General features: G+C 48.5%; 2 protein-coding genes across 3 annotated transcripts in view; both read left to right on the forward strand.

Annotated features, from left to right (window-relative positions):
- Positions 1 to 60: 60 nt before the first annotated feature.
- On the forward strand, positions 61 to 7,673 carry RSAD1 (radical S-adenosyl methionine domain containing 1). Of its 2 annotated transcripts, none has more exons than XR_010659634.1 (9): positions 61 to 1,697; positions 2,088 to 2,221; positions 2,327 to 2,531; positions 4,964 to 5,329; positions 5,516 to 5,579; positions 5,984 to 6,118; positions 6,341 to 6,395; positions 7,253 to 7,356; positions 7,538 to 7,673. XR_010659634.1 is itself a non-coding variant. In XM_065909145.1 (9 exons), the coding sequence occupies exons 1-9, from the start codon at positions 1,563 to 1,565 to the stop codon at positions 7,653 to 7,655; spliced, it is 1,329 nt and encodes a 442-aa protein (XP_065765217.1). In that variant the 5' UTR covers positions 61 to 1,562; the 3' UTR covers positions 7,656 to 7,673. The 2 variants fall into 2 exon arrangements, 1 of the variants encoding a protein (XP_065765217.1); XM_065909145.1 differs by having other exon boundaries at positions 5,984 to 6,131.
- The window catches only part of MYCBPAP (MYCBP associated protein), a 38,336-nt gene continuing 31,808 nt past the window's right edge, over positions 7,567 to 14,094 (forward strand). Inside the window, exon 1 of the mRNA XM_065909142.1 lies at positions 7,567 to 7,698. Coding sequence (XP_065765214.1) covers positions 7,674 to 7,698 — 25 coding nt within the window. The 5' untranslated portion in view covers positions 7,567 to 7,673. The remainder of the gene's footprint in view (positions 7,699 to 14,094) is intronic.

Below are 14,094 nucleotides of genomic sequence, written 5' to 3' on the forward strand. Positions count from 1 at the left end.
ACGATGGTGCTAAGCACTTTAGCATGCATTATCTACTTCATTTAATCCTCGCTCGATCCCTTTGAGATATCAACACAATTAGGGCGTTATCTAACACAATTAGATATCAACACACATTTCTTTTTCACATTGTTGCCAGATTAGTGCAGCAAGAAGTAGTTTTTTAAAACAGCTTTATTGAGTTATAATTCACATACTACCCAATTCACCCATTTAAAGTGTTACTTTCAATGGTTTTTAGTATATTCACAGATGTGTGCACTGATCAACAAAGTCAACATAAAAAATGTTCATCACCTCTTAAAAATAAACTCTATACCCTTTAACTATCATACTACATCCCTCTACTCCCCCATCCCTCCCAACCAAACCAATTTTGATCTTTTTTCTTAATCAGTGAAACCAGGGCTTCCTTGATGGGCAGTTAAAGCAGGATAAAGCAAGCTGTAGCTTGATCCAAGAAATAAAAAACAGCTAAGTATATCGATTTCTAGTTCAGAGACAGAAGGAAAAGTTCCTTCTGCTTGCAAGCCTTATCTCCCAGTGTTTGCCCCCAGCAGCAGCAAGTTCGTTTTACTTTTTAGAAAATGAACATAAATTTAGGGTGTTCTGAGTGCCAGTCACTATATACATACAGACACATCCATATCCTGTTGTATCCATATCCAGATACATCCAACATTTCCTGTTGGAATCTTCCCAAGAACACAGTCAAGCAGGCATTAGCCCCATTTCACAAAGGATGAAACTGAAAACTCAGGAAGTTCAGTGTCTTGCCCAAATTTACACGGCTGGAATTAGAACCCAGCTGCCTGATTCCAAAGCCCATGATCTTTCCACTTCCTGGCCTTCTGAACCCTATCTGTCCCACATGCACCACCTGACTCTCCTCACAGCAGATGCCTGGGGGGTTGGCCCGACCCAGGTGACAGCCTGCGCTCCTGACCAAGCAGGGATTTTCTGCTCCTGCAGCATTCAGTCCAAGTGCCCTCTCCTCCCCCACTGAGTCCACAGCCCTTGTAACAGACCAACGTCACAGCACGGAGCACACTGGCCTGGTATCCAGGAGGTGCTGAATTAAATCGGTTGCCTGTTGTCGCTTGTTGGTTTACCTCTCCCGTGTCTCCTGTACCTGTACTTCGCCCTAATCTTATGCATCTGGATGTCCTCAGCGCCCAAACTCTGAGCCAGGAACATAAAACGTGAAGAAACCTACTGAACGAACTGACAGGTCCTGGATCGATCCAGGAACTCGCTCGCGATGGGGTGCCAAAAAGTGGGGCGCTCCCCCACTACACCTCCAGCCGCCAGAGAAAGGACGGCCGGGCGGCTGCAGTGAGGGCATCGGTGCCCAGCAGGTGGCGCTACGCCCCCGAGCCCTTAGCGCGGTGCTCCGTCAAAGGGCGCGGCCACGCAGCCCCGGTCCTTCCGCCCGGGCGGCCGCTCTCCCCGCCTGCCACCCCACCCCGCCCGCCTCTGCGCGCGCCGTAAAACCTACCCTGGGCTTGTCTCGGGCTTGCGTCCTGCCCCGCACTACGGGCCGCTCAGCCATAGCGGGCGCCATGGCCTTCCCGCGGGCCCAGGCCCGCGGCTGGGTGAAGGCCGCCAAGCTGGCCCAGAGGCGCCGCCCCGCGGAGGACACGGGAGGACCCCAGAGTCCTGCGCCCGGGAGCCAGCGCGCCGCGCTTTACGTCCACGTGAGTGGGGAGGGGAGGCGGAGTCGCGGGAGCGGAGGACCGCGAGCCCCCGGGGCTCTTGTCACGCCGCGGGCCCACCTGCCGTCCTTCACGGGCCCGAGGCGAGGTCTGGGACCTGTTCCCTGGCAGAGAAAGGTCTTGGTCCGGAGAACTGAAGTCTCTGGTGCTCACAATCTCGTTGACCTTGACAAGTGATTTCCCTTCTGAACCGCAGTTTTCTCCCATTGAAGTGGGCTTACTCATCCCCTTGGAGAGTTGTGTGGCTTAGATGCGGTAGCCACTGTTGATGGACCTCGGAATCAGGATGGGGGTGTGTGCGACGGAACCCTGGAAGTGGCCGGGGCAGCCCAGGGTCACCTCTCATCCGGTTCCCCTGCCTCCTGCTCCCAGTGGCCCTACTGCGAGAAGCGCTGTAGTTACTGCAACTTCAACAAGTACATCCCCCGTGGTGTGGACGAGGCTGCTCTGAGGCGCTGTCTGGTGACCGAGGCTCAGACGCTGCTGCGACTCAGCGGAGTGCGACGGTGGGTACTGGGGGCAGGGTCTTGGGAATTATGTAGGGCAGCAGAACAGGTTGCAGGCATCCCCGAGGGCTCCCCCACATTTTCATCTCCATTCTCTTTCCCTAGAGTGGAGTCTGTGTTCTTCGGTGGGGGTACCCCCAGTCTGGCCAGCCCCCAGACTGTGGCAGCTGTCCTGGAGGCAGTGGCCCAGGCAGCTCACCTGCCTGCAGACTCTGAAGTTACACTGGAGGTCAACCCCACTTCGGCCTCAGGCTCCAGGCTGGCAGCATTTGGGGCAGCAGGAGTCAACAGGTTGTCCATTGGCCTCCAGGTAACCCATCTCACCCACCTTATCCTGGGTCATCCAGGATGTCTCTCATCCAGTCATATTCATTCATAGGGCAAATATTTATGGAGCGCCTTCTGTGTGCGAAGGCCCTGTAGGCACTGAAAAGTGTGTGGTGACACCTACTTGTCTGTTTCTATGCTAGACTACAAGCCCTAATAGGCAGGGATCATGCATGCCTTTTGTTCATCACAGTATTAGAAGCAGCCACTACAGTTCTTGGCACACAGTAGATGCTTGAAAGATTTACTACCTGACTGGAGACACAGGAGGAGGCAGACAGGTGGTCAGATCATTGCAGCATGATAAAGTCTGCTTGTGAATGGGGTCTCTACAAAAGGCTTTCAAGAGTATAGCCTGAAGGGCATGTCAGTCTGACAAAATCATGGAAACCTTCCTGGAGAAGGTGATGTTTGAATAAGGAAGAAGAGTCCATCAGAGGAGAGGGTGTTAGGGGGGAAAGACAGGATTTGAAAGAGCTGGCCTGTTTGGGGGGACCTTTGAGCCATTCCTTGTGACTGGAGAGGCTGGGGACAAAGTTGCAAGCTGGGGCCCAGAAGTCTTCAGCACCATACTAGGAAACCTGCGGTTTTGCCTAGTGGTGACAAGGGAGTCACTGAAGGGTTTTAAGTCGGAGAGAAACGTCTTCCTCTCAGGTTGGCCCTTGGTATTTCTATAGCCAGTATCCCCACCCCTACTCCACACACACCCATTTCAAGTATGTGTACCACTTACCAAAGGATCTGGGGTCAAGGCTTTGTCAATATGGGACATATTGAAAGGGACACACCATTTCTTGAGATATTCTGTCCTCCAAATACTTACATATCTTGAATCTAATTGTGAGGAAACATTAGGACACCTAAGAGACTTTGTATACATATGGATAAGAACAGATACCATGACATCGATCTCCCCTCTTAACAACTTTTTAATGTACAGTACAGTATTGCCGACTATAAACACAATGATGTACAAGAGATCTCTAGTACTAATTAAGAGATTTTTTGGGGGGGGGGTTTGGCCACAATGTGTGGTTTGTGGAGTCTTAGTTTTCTGACCAGGGATTTTGAACCTGGGCCCCTGTCAGTGAAAATGCTGAGTCCTAACCATCGGACTTGCCAGGGAATTCCCTAAGAGGCAGTTTTTAAAACAACTGACCTGTAAAAAAATGTCAGTATCATAAATGACAAAGGCAGGATGAGGATCTCAACTAAAGGAGACTAAAGAGACAGTGACAACTGCATGCAATGTGTGTCCCCTGATTGAATACTGAATTGGGGTGGGAAGAGGAAATTACTACAGCAGACATTTAGGGACAGTTGGCCAACTTTGAATGAGACTGTGTATTAGATAATGGGATTGTGTCCATGTTACATTTCCTGAACTGTGTAATTAGATTATAGTTGTGTAAGGGAATGTCCTTATTCTTAAGAAATGTTTTTTAACATTTAGATAACCATATTACAAATGCCTACTAGCCTGTGGGCAATGTCTACCACATTCTACTAAAATGTTCTGTATCTTCACTGACCAATATAGTTGCCACTGACCTCATGCTAGGTAACAAACACTTAGAATGTGAGTATTTAAATTTAATTAACTTCTAAAATTTAAACAACTACATGTGGTTAGTATCTACTATATTGGACAGTGCAGTTACAGAACATTTTCATCATCTCAGATGGGTCTTTTAGACAGCATGGTCTATAACTTACTCTCAAAAACTTCAACATAATAATAATGTATGTGTATATTTAGAGAGGGGGCTTCCGAGGTGGTGCTAGTGGTAGAGAACTCGCCTGCCAATGCAGCAGATGTAAGAGACACGAGTTTGATCCTTGGGTCAGGAAGATGCCCTGGAGGAGGGTATGGCAGCCCACTCCAGTGTTCCTGCCTGGGGAATCCGATGGACAGAGGAGCCTGACTGGCTACGGTCCATAGTGTTGAAAAGACTTGGACACAATTGAAGCAACTTAGCACATATTTAGAGGGAGACAAAGCAAAAGTGGCAAAAATGTTAATTGCAACTCTTCTATAGGTTTGAACATTTCAAAATAAAAAGTAAAATCAAAAAAAGATTGTTGGCTTTGGAGTCAGACAGTCCTAATTTCCAGGTCTGACTTCACCACTGTTTGACCTTGGGCAAGCTACTTAATGAACTCCAGTTTTGTCATCTGTGAAATGGAGCTAGTGTTGCAGGGTTCTCGGGATAAATTAGATATTGCATAAGAATGCTTTGCACGTGGTCACCCTTTAGTGAATGGTACCCCTGCTACTGGCTTGACCACCCGCCTTCCAGCTCCCTGCCATGTCCTGTGTTTCCCTCTGGATCTGTGTCTGCAGCAAGTCCAGTCAAGTGTTTCTGTCTCCCTCTGAGCCGGCCTGCGTGTTTATACTCCACCCTCTCTTTCCAGTCTCTAGATGACACGGAGCTCCAGCTGCTGGGGAGGACACACTCGGCCAGTGATGCTCTGCAGACCCTGGCGGAGGCCCAGCGCCTCTTCCCAGGGCGTGTTTCTGTGGACCTGATGCTGGGGCTGCCGGCACAGCAGGTGGGGCCGTGGCTCAGGCGGCTGCAGGACCTGCTGCGCTGCTGTGATGACCACGTGTCCCTCTACCAGCTGTCCCTGGAGCGGGGCACCGCACTCTTCACCCAGGTGCAGCAGGGTGCCCTTCCTGCCCCGGACCCCGAACTAGCCGCTGAAATGTACCAGGAGGGACGGGCAGTCCTGCGGGAGGCTGGCTTTCGCCAGTATGAGGTCTCCAACTTTGCCCGGAATGTAAGTCCTAAAGCTGAAGGTGGGGCCTGGGCAGGCTAAGGCATGACAGGGCATTTGTGGCCCTTTGGGGAGAAGGGTGCTTCCAAGGCCTGAGATGGTGGGACATTGTAACCAGGTGCCTCTTACCTGAACAGGGATCGGCCCACCTCCTTCTCTCTGCATTGACTGTTCCCTCCCTCCCGACAGGGGGCGCTTAGTACCCACAATTGGACTTACTGGCAGTGTGGTCAGTACCTTGGCGTTGGGCCTGGTGAGTCCTATGAACCACAGATTGGATGACTCAGGAGAGCAGTGTCATGGCTGTGTGCTCTTGGGCCACTTAACCTCTCCGACTCTGTTTCCTCATATGTAGAGTGTGGCAAAAAGTACTACCTACCTGGCAGAGCTCTTCAGTATGTGTTTTGAGGTGCTTCGGATAGTACCTGGAACTGTGGTTCTTGATCTTTAGCATGCATCAGAATTACCTGGACTGCTTGTTAAAACCCAACTGAACCCCAACCAAATTCTAGAATTTCTGGAATTGGACAGGGCCTGAGGATTTACATTTCTAGCATATGAAATGCTGTTGGTCCAGAGGCCGTGCTTGGAGAACCACTGACTTAGCATCTGGCCAGCACACAGTGTTAGCTTCTGTTAACCTGTTTATGTTGTCAGGGGCCCATGGGCGATTTATACCCCAGGGGGCCGGGGGCCACACCCGAGAGGCTCGGATCCAGACCCTAGAGCCCGACAACTGGATGAAGGAGGTGATGCTGTTTGGTCACGGCACCCGGAGGCGCATCCCCCTGAGTGAGCTGGAGCTGTGAGCGCTTGAGGGCTCTTCACCCAGGCTTCCCCTGTACCCCAAGAACACCCACCTACACATCTTTGTTTCCTGCCTTGCCCTTCCCCCAGCCTGTCCCATGCTGTGTGATCGTCATAAATCCCCCATACACACATCCCAACTAGAGTTTGAACAATGGGAGAAGTATAAGTCTCCTCTCCAAGAACCCCTGTTGGTTTTTCTTTCAGGCTGGAGGAAGTTTTGGCCATGGGGCTACGCACAGATGTGGGCATCACTCACCAGGTAAGAGGTCTGTCTTACCTGGTAAGAGTCACTGTGTCTCACTTTCTCGTCTACACACACACACACACCCTCCCATTCCTCTGGCACCGGCAGCTAGCGGTAGGGCCTTGGTCTAGCTGAGACCTGATGGGCAGGAGCACTGGGCAGCAAGGCGATGGTGAGAGCCCTCGACCAAGGCTACAGAGGCCTGGGCTCTAGTCCCCATCTACTGCAACCTTCTCAGCCATCTGAGGGAATAGGCTAGATTAAGAATTTTCAGATGTTTTTAAAGCAGAGCTAAAAGCTCCGATAGTAAGTGCAATAAAGATCAGTGAAGCCCAGAACTGCTCTAGATGAAATCAGAGCCATAGAACCTGGACTTGTTGTTGAGTTGCTAAGTCATGTCTGACTCTTTACAACCCCCAAGGACTGTAGCATGCCAGGCTCCTCTGTCCTCCACTATCTCCTGGAGTTTGCTCAAATTCATGTCCATTGAGTTGGTGATGCTATCTAACCATCTCATCCTCTGCCACCCCCTTCATCTTTTGCCTTAACCTTTTCCAGCATCAGGGTCTTTTCCAGTGAGAGCCCCAACTTGGGGTGGCCATACTCTGACCAGAACAGGGAGGGGAATGAACAAAGGAAGACCTGACTTGGCTGGGAGCCGGATTTGGCTTGGACATGGAATAGGAGTGAAGGTGCCCACCTCCCTGCTGACCCATTGACCTGGTCTTGGTGTACATGATAGTCAGTTTCTAAGATCTCTGTGCTGCACTGGAGCCACCCCTCACTACACCCCCAGGCAGGTGGCCTAGAATAGGCCCTGCCAACTCCCCAGCTTGTGGTTCCCGAACCTCTGCCCCTTCTTGTTTTCCCAGCACTGGCAGCAGTTTGAGCCCCAGCTGACCCTGTGGGACCTGTTTGGAGCCAGCAAGGAGGTGAAGTGGCTACAGGAGCAGGGCCTGTTGCTGCTGGATCACAGGTGTGTTGTGGGGCAGTGGTTAGGGGTCCCAGGGAATCCTGCCTACACATCTACAGGCCAGAGAGAGGTGAGAAAGATTGACAAGGAAGGGCCTCTGGTGCCAGAGCCTTGGCATTGGCAGAGGGTGAGGGTTGAGACTAGTAAGAGGGGGCAGTCCCAGCCAGGCCTCTTGTTGTTCCAGGGGTCTTCGGTGTTCCTGGGAGGGACTGGCTGTGCTGGACTCTCTGTTGCTGTCCCTTCTATCTCGGCTCCAAGAGGCCTGGCAGCAGAAAACCCCCTCTTCCGTGCCCAGAGGATAGCCACCAGAGGAGAGCCACATGTTCTGTAGCCAGGACTCTGCAGGTAGGCTTTGGGGGCTGGGATGACTGCAGACATCGTCACTGGCAGGTGCTGTCCTGGTTCTGATCACTGCCCAGCCCTGGCATCCCCAGGGGAATGGTTACAGTGAGGTGGACGGGAGGACTTTTCTGGCCTGGGGACTGGCGTCAAGTGCACCTACCACTGCCAGAGAAGCATTACTCCAAAGAAGGAGTAATGGTTTCTGTGGGTGCCTCTCATCAGTAGACTGTAAACAAATCCTGGTTGACAGAAGATTCTGAGAGATCGGGCTCTCAGGCTTCCTGCCCCGTCAGGACAGGACAGGACATGTGTGTCCGGCACAGCAGCCTGCTGGACTCTGAGAACAGTGGGAAAGAACAGGGCAAGACTTGCCTCATCTCTGGGCAGCCAGGATATGCGTGGGTGTCAGGAGCCTCAGATCTTCCAGAGTGCCCCCAGTCTTCTCCCTCCCCTCTGCAGCCTTTCCCTTGAAAGAGTGAAGATGGAGGGAGCTAAGAGGGAAAGGGGAGGGGAGAATTCAGGGAAGATCAGAGCCTGGTAATTCTCCCCTGGCCTTTTACCTGCAGAAATGGTCACCTGGTTTTATTTAAATAACTTCATAAGCCTGTCTGGAGCCTGTCTTAACTGTGATCCTCTCCTTTTTCTGGGCTTCAGTGGAGTGTGGGATCCTGATTTGGGGGCTTGAGGATCAGTCTAGGGCTGAGATTCCTTCCTGAACCTCGTCATTTGGCTGTGATCTTAGCTTTCATCAATTATCTTTGCCTAAACCAGTGGTTAGGTTGGAAGTTGCAAAATGTAAATTTCTGACTCATTCCATCTACAGCCATTAACTGGCATGCGTCCATAAAAAAAAACTCCGCCCCCACAAAAAAACCTTTCCCTTTCTTTTTTTAAGGGCAGATACTCTTAACCTAGTCATTCTATGCAGTGTGGGGGAGGCTAGTGGAGAGGGAGGTATTTCCTGTGAAGAGGCAAATAACTTATCATGTCAAAGGGTTCCCTGTTGCCAAAGGTAATTTAGTACCCTTGCAAATCAGGGCATGCAAAGCTCAGCCTCTAGCTGGGTGACTAAGGGTGGGGTTTCCCCACCCCTCAGAGGTGAGCACATGCATTTCCCTTGTGCCTAGTGGGTGTGAGTATCAGTCTTTTTTTGACCTGTGGTAAACACGGTAAGTGTTACCACCTCTCCTTTATTCATGAAATATTCAGCAAGCACTAACTGTGTGCCAGCACAGAGCAGAGAGGAGTAAGGCCTATTCCAGCCCTCAAGGCACTCACCACCATGCCGACAGACATGTAAAGAGAGAAACTCCAGGGCTATCAGTGAATGTGTATACAGGGGCTGGGGAAGTCTGCAGCGCCTTTGGTTCTGAGGGACTGACAGCAGAAAAAGAGAAATGCCTTTTTCCTCCTACCTCCTCTGACCCCAGCATAGCTTGCGCGGTGACCTGTGCCTTGGAGCCTCTTCTCGAGCCTTCCCCTGATCATGATATCCAAGACGTGAGCACGGGGCCAGTGCAGGTGTGCCATCAGATAACCTGGGCCCACTCAGGTTTCTCCCTGCTGCCAGGGCTCCTGCCACCTGAGATGCCTGGGCCCTCCCTGCTGGGGCCGCTTGCGAGGTCTGTGCAGAGGGGCTGGATGGGAGTCCAGTGGGGATGGCACAGATCACCTTCTGTGATTCAGCCTCCCCACTTCACCAGGTGAATCAGAGTCTCCAGAAGAATCTAGTTTTTAATCGTGGCTCTAGTAGTCAGGCCAGGTTGAGAAACCCCATCCTGTCCTGCCTTCCATTCTGAGAGATGGGGATCCAGAGAAACAAGGGAAATGAAGCTAATTCTAGACATGGCCAAGTGGAGTGAGGTCTTTCCCTCTGCGTCCAGGCCTTCTCGGGATCATTCATCAGAGGGGTTCTCCTGCATGTGGAGGCTTCTGTTGTCAGTTTTCACCTGTCTTGTTGAAAGGCATATGGATACAAATAAGAAGGGTGAACCAACTACTCTGATGATGAGGTGATGACAGGAGTTAGAGAAATGTGGTGTGTGTGAGAGTGTGGTTACAGCTTGAAGCACCAAACCTTTCCCACCTGGAGTGCTGCCAGTTTTAGGGCTGCCAATGGAGCCACCCCAACCCTCACCCTCACCCCATTCCCACCCACACCCTCACTGACGACCAAGTAAAGTAAGCCGGACAGCTATTTTGATGTGCATTTTACATATGGGGACATTCGAAGAGGCCATCTAACTTGCCTCAAGTGATAAGCAGTAAGGTAACAGACCTGGCGTAACACTTCTGGTCATTTAGAACTTTCTGTCACATTGTTGTTTTATTCTTACCATGGGTCAGGTTGATTGACCTGTCTCTTAAATTAGTCAAAATCCTGACCCCTCTCTGCCTCAGGCTTGAAACTGCCACCTCTGCCTTGGTGCTTGGTCTCAATTTCTGTTTTTTCCCTCCTGGAGAACCCACATGTCCCACCTTCAAGAGACCATCCACTTCCTGGAAAGGAGCTGCATTCTGCAAAGAAAGGACTTTAAGTAATAGGATTGCTGTAAACTGAATGTTTGTGTTCCTCCCAGAATCCATATGTGGAAACTTCATCCCTGGAGGCATGGTCTTCAGGGGCAGTGCTTTGGGAGGTAATTAGGTCATGAGGATAGAGCCCTCATGAAGGGGATTAATGTGCTTATGAAAGAGAGCTCCCTGGCCTCTTCCACCATGTGATGACATGGAGGGAAGACAGATGGCTATGTACCAGGAATCGAGCCCTCACCAAATCTCCTGGCACCTTGATCTTGGACTTCCCAGCCTTCAGAACTGTGAGAAATTGTTGTTTAAGCCACCCAAGCTATGGTATTTTTGTTTTAGCGGCCTGAATGTGTTAAGACAAGGATGAAATAACTTACGTGGTAACTTGTTTTATTGTTCAAAATGTTTACCAGTATATATTCCTGCTCTGTTGAACCTGGGAAGGGCCAGGAGACTTGCCCAACACAGATTGTAAAAGCCAGTGAGTGGTGGTCCACCATCTCCTCCTTCTGTTGCAGGAAGGGGGAACCCTTCCAGGGCCCGAAACTGGGCTCTCATCTAACACTCAGAAATGAATTGTCCGAGGAGAGACATATGCTGACAAAGCAAGAGGTTTTATTGGGAAAGGGCGCAGTGGCTCGCAGTCTTGGGGTTTGTGGTGATAGGATTAGTTTCCGGGTTGTCTTTAGCCAGTCATTCTGACTCAGAGTCCTTCCTGGTGGTGCACGCCTTGTTCAGCCAAGATGGAAGCTAGTGAGGAGGATTCTGGGAGGTGGTCAGACATGTGGTGTCTCTTTTTGACCTTTCCTGAACTCTTCCAGTTGGTGGTGGCTTATTAGTTCCGTGGTCCTTACCGACCTCCTGTCATAAAACAACTCTATCTGTTGGTTACTATGATGCCTGGCCAGGGTGGGCGGTTTCAGTGGGCAGTTTTAACAACCTGCAGTGTTAGAACAGAGGCCCTTGCATTCACCTGGGTCCTAGAGTGGAGATGCTGGGCAGAGGAGTGGCCAACCACAGCAAATAGGAGCAGGAGGGGGTGGTAACACTCACTGTTACAAACCAGTAGACTCAGGGTTGCTTATTACAGTTGGACGATACTGCTCAATCCCATTTGTAATCCCACCATTCAGAGGTTAACTACTTTTAGATCTTGGTGTGTATCTTAGCAGAAATTCTTATATGCAAATGAACATCTTCAGATAAAGTCTTACGAAAAGGGGATAATATGCATCTTGCTTTCGTTGCCTTCTTCTTCTCCCTCAGATGTGGTGGGCATTTTGTCATGTCAAATTCATATCTACATCCTAATTTTTTAGTGTAGCTTCATAGTGTACCACTGCATGGTTATCCCAAAATTTAGTTTACCAATTCCTTTTTGGTAAAGCGAAAGGTTTACTTTTTTATTTTTATAAACTTTGTAGTGAATGTATTGTGTAAATATTTTTATACACTGGCTCAATCGTTTCCTTACATTTAGGCTAAATCCCAAGGAGTGTGATTCCAAGGAGATTTGCATCCTTCATTTGAATACACAGTGCCAAACCACACTCCAGGAGGCCTGGCAGTTCATGCCCTTGCCAGCTCACTGGTCATCAATAGCAAGCATGATCAGTTTTTCCAGAGGATTCCAGTCTGGAGAGCACTGTTAATTCTCACTTTAGTATCAGCTAAGGCACTGTCTCCCTAATTCAGGCAACTGTTTTGTTCCACCTGATCACTTAAGAGGGGAGGCTGCCTCTGGGGCCATCCAGGTAGATGACCTGGCTGAAACTGTGCCCGTGTGCTCAGATTGCCTTTGAACTTCTCATCCAGACGCCACTTCTGGGAGAATCATCTTCTCTATCCTCTCTTCTTCTTCCTGCTTTCCTTTATTTTCCCTGAGGGGATTTTTGAAGCCAATTTTAAAATTTTTTTTTTTTTTCTTGGCACATGCCTCATGGCATGTGGACTCTTAGTTCCCTGACTAGGGATTGAACCTGCACCCCTGTATTGGAAGCACAGGGTCTTAACCATTGGACTGCCAGGGAAGTCCCAAAGCCAATTTTAAAAATTTTACAAAGAACGTTATAGAAACATTAGTCAGAATTTTAAGTGAAAAAAAAATGTCTACAATAAGTGGTCCCGGCAAACTCAACTGTGTTTGTGTTCTCTTCCCGTCCTCATTCAAATGCATGCAAGACTTTTGCCTAGTTGTGCTCCTGACACAGACCTCATTTTGCATTCTGCTCCTTTTTCTTCTCAGTCTGTCATGAGCATTTTTCCATACTGTTAGGTGGTCATCATCTTACCCATTTTACTTGTTGCACAGTGTTCCAGTAAGTAAATAATTGTAGTAAGTATTACCCTAATATGTCATTTAAGTGGTTCCCCATTTTTCTCTATTACAAATCATATTGTAGTACATGGTTTTATGGATATAGCTTCTTCCTGAATTTGAATTATTTCCTCAGATCAGTTCCCAAGAGTGATTGGGTCAAAGAGTATGGATGCTTTAATGATTCTTGGTATGAGTTGTTATATTGTTTTCCAAGGGATTTTTCTTTTTTTAGAAATTTTTCTGCTCAAAAAATAGCAACAATTTTTTTCAACCATATAGAAGAAAGCAAAACTTCTATCTAGGAATTAACCACTACAACATTTGGCCAACCATCCCTCCAGACATCTCTTGATATACATATCTATGTAGAAATAAAAATAATTTTTCACAAAAGGGATCCTACTCGTGTGCCAGCTTTGCAACCTGTTTCTTTTCCTCAACAATATGTCCTAGGTTTTTCTGGTTGGTTCTGCCATAATGTGATAGCATAATGTAGTACAGTAATAGCTGTAAGCCAGGCATCGTGCAAGAATTTTATCTGCATTAATTCCTTTAAGCACCACAACAACCCAGTGAGATAAATTTTGTTATTATCATGCCCACTTTACAGATGAGCTGACAGGCTCAGACAAATTGACTGCCCCAGGTCACATCACTAGGAGGTGATAGGCAAACTGAGTTTACTGAGGCTCTAAAACAGACACTTATATACATAATACATGAATATATTCTAAATGTAAAACGGTAATAATAATAAATGCAAGCCTACCATAGTATAGTCACCTTACACTTCTACAGAGGTTTGATACAGTATCAGGTAAGTTTAGGTTCACCTGTACATGACAGAAAATCAAAATAACATAAGCTTAAGCTTGTCTTCTTCTTCCACATGGAAGACGTCTGGACAAAGCATTTCAGGGCTAGCCTAGTGGGCCCATGCTTGTTGGTCACAAAGAACACAGGCTTCTAACTCTATGCACTGTATCCTCATTTCATAGCATCCATCCCTAAGGTCTCCACATTGTCTAATGTGGTCCCTGGAGCTCCAGCCATCATGTCCGCATTCCAGGTAGTAAGCATGTTACTGCTTCCTCACCATTCCCCATAATAGAAGGGCTTGGTTAATTTAAAAAAAAGGAAGGGTGGTGGTAAAAATAGATAATAAGAGGCAATCAGAAAACAACTCTTTCCAAATCCTATTCTGTTTACATATGTATATACATAGATACAAATACAGTTTAAAAAATAGTCTAATGTATCATAATGGTACCTTGTTTCAATTTACATTTTAAAGTTTTCCAGCCAGATCAAATGTTCTCCATTCAGTATTTCTTTTTAAAGAAATATTTTGGCTATACTAGGTCCGGGCTGTGGCATGTGACGAGGGATCAAACTTGAGGCCCCTGCATTTGGAGTGCAGTCTTAGTCACTGGACCACCAGAGAAGTCCCTCCATTTAACATTTGTTTACTAACCATTGTGTTCTGTGCACATTTAAGCTCTTTGCTTATTTCTATTTAGCCAGGTGCTTATTTAGCCTTGATGATTTCC

Source organism: Muntiacus reevesi, chromosome 18 (genome assembly GCF_963930625.1).
Source record: "Muntiacus reevesi chromosome 18, mMunRee1.1, whole genome shotgun sequence".
Lineage (NCBI taxonomy): Eukaryota > Metazoa > Chordata > Mammalia > Artiodactyla > Cervidae > Muntiacus > Muntiacus reevesi.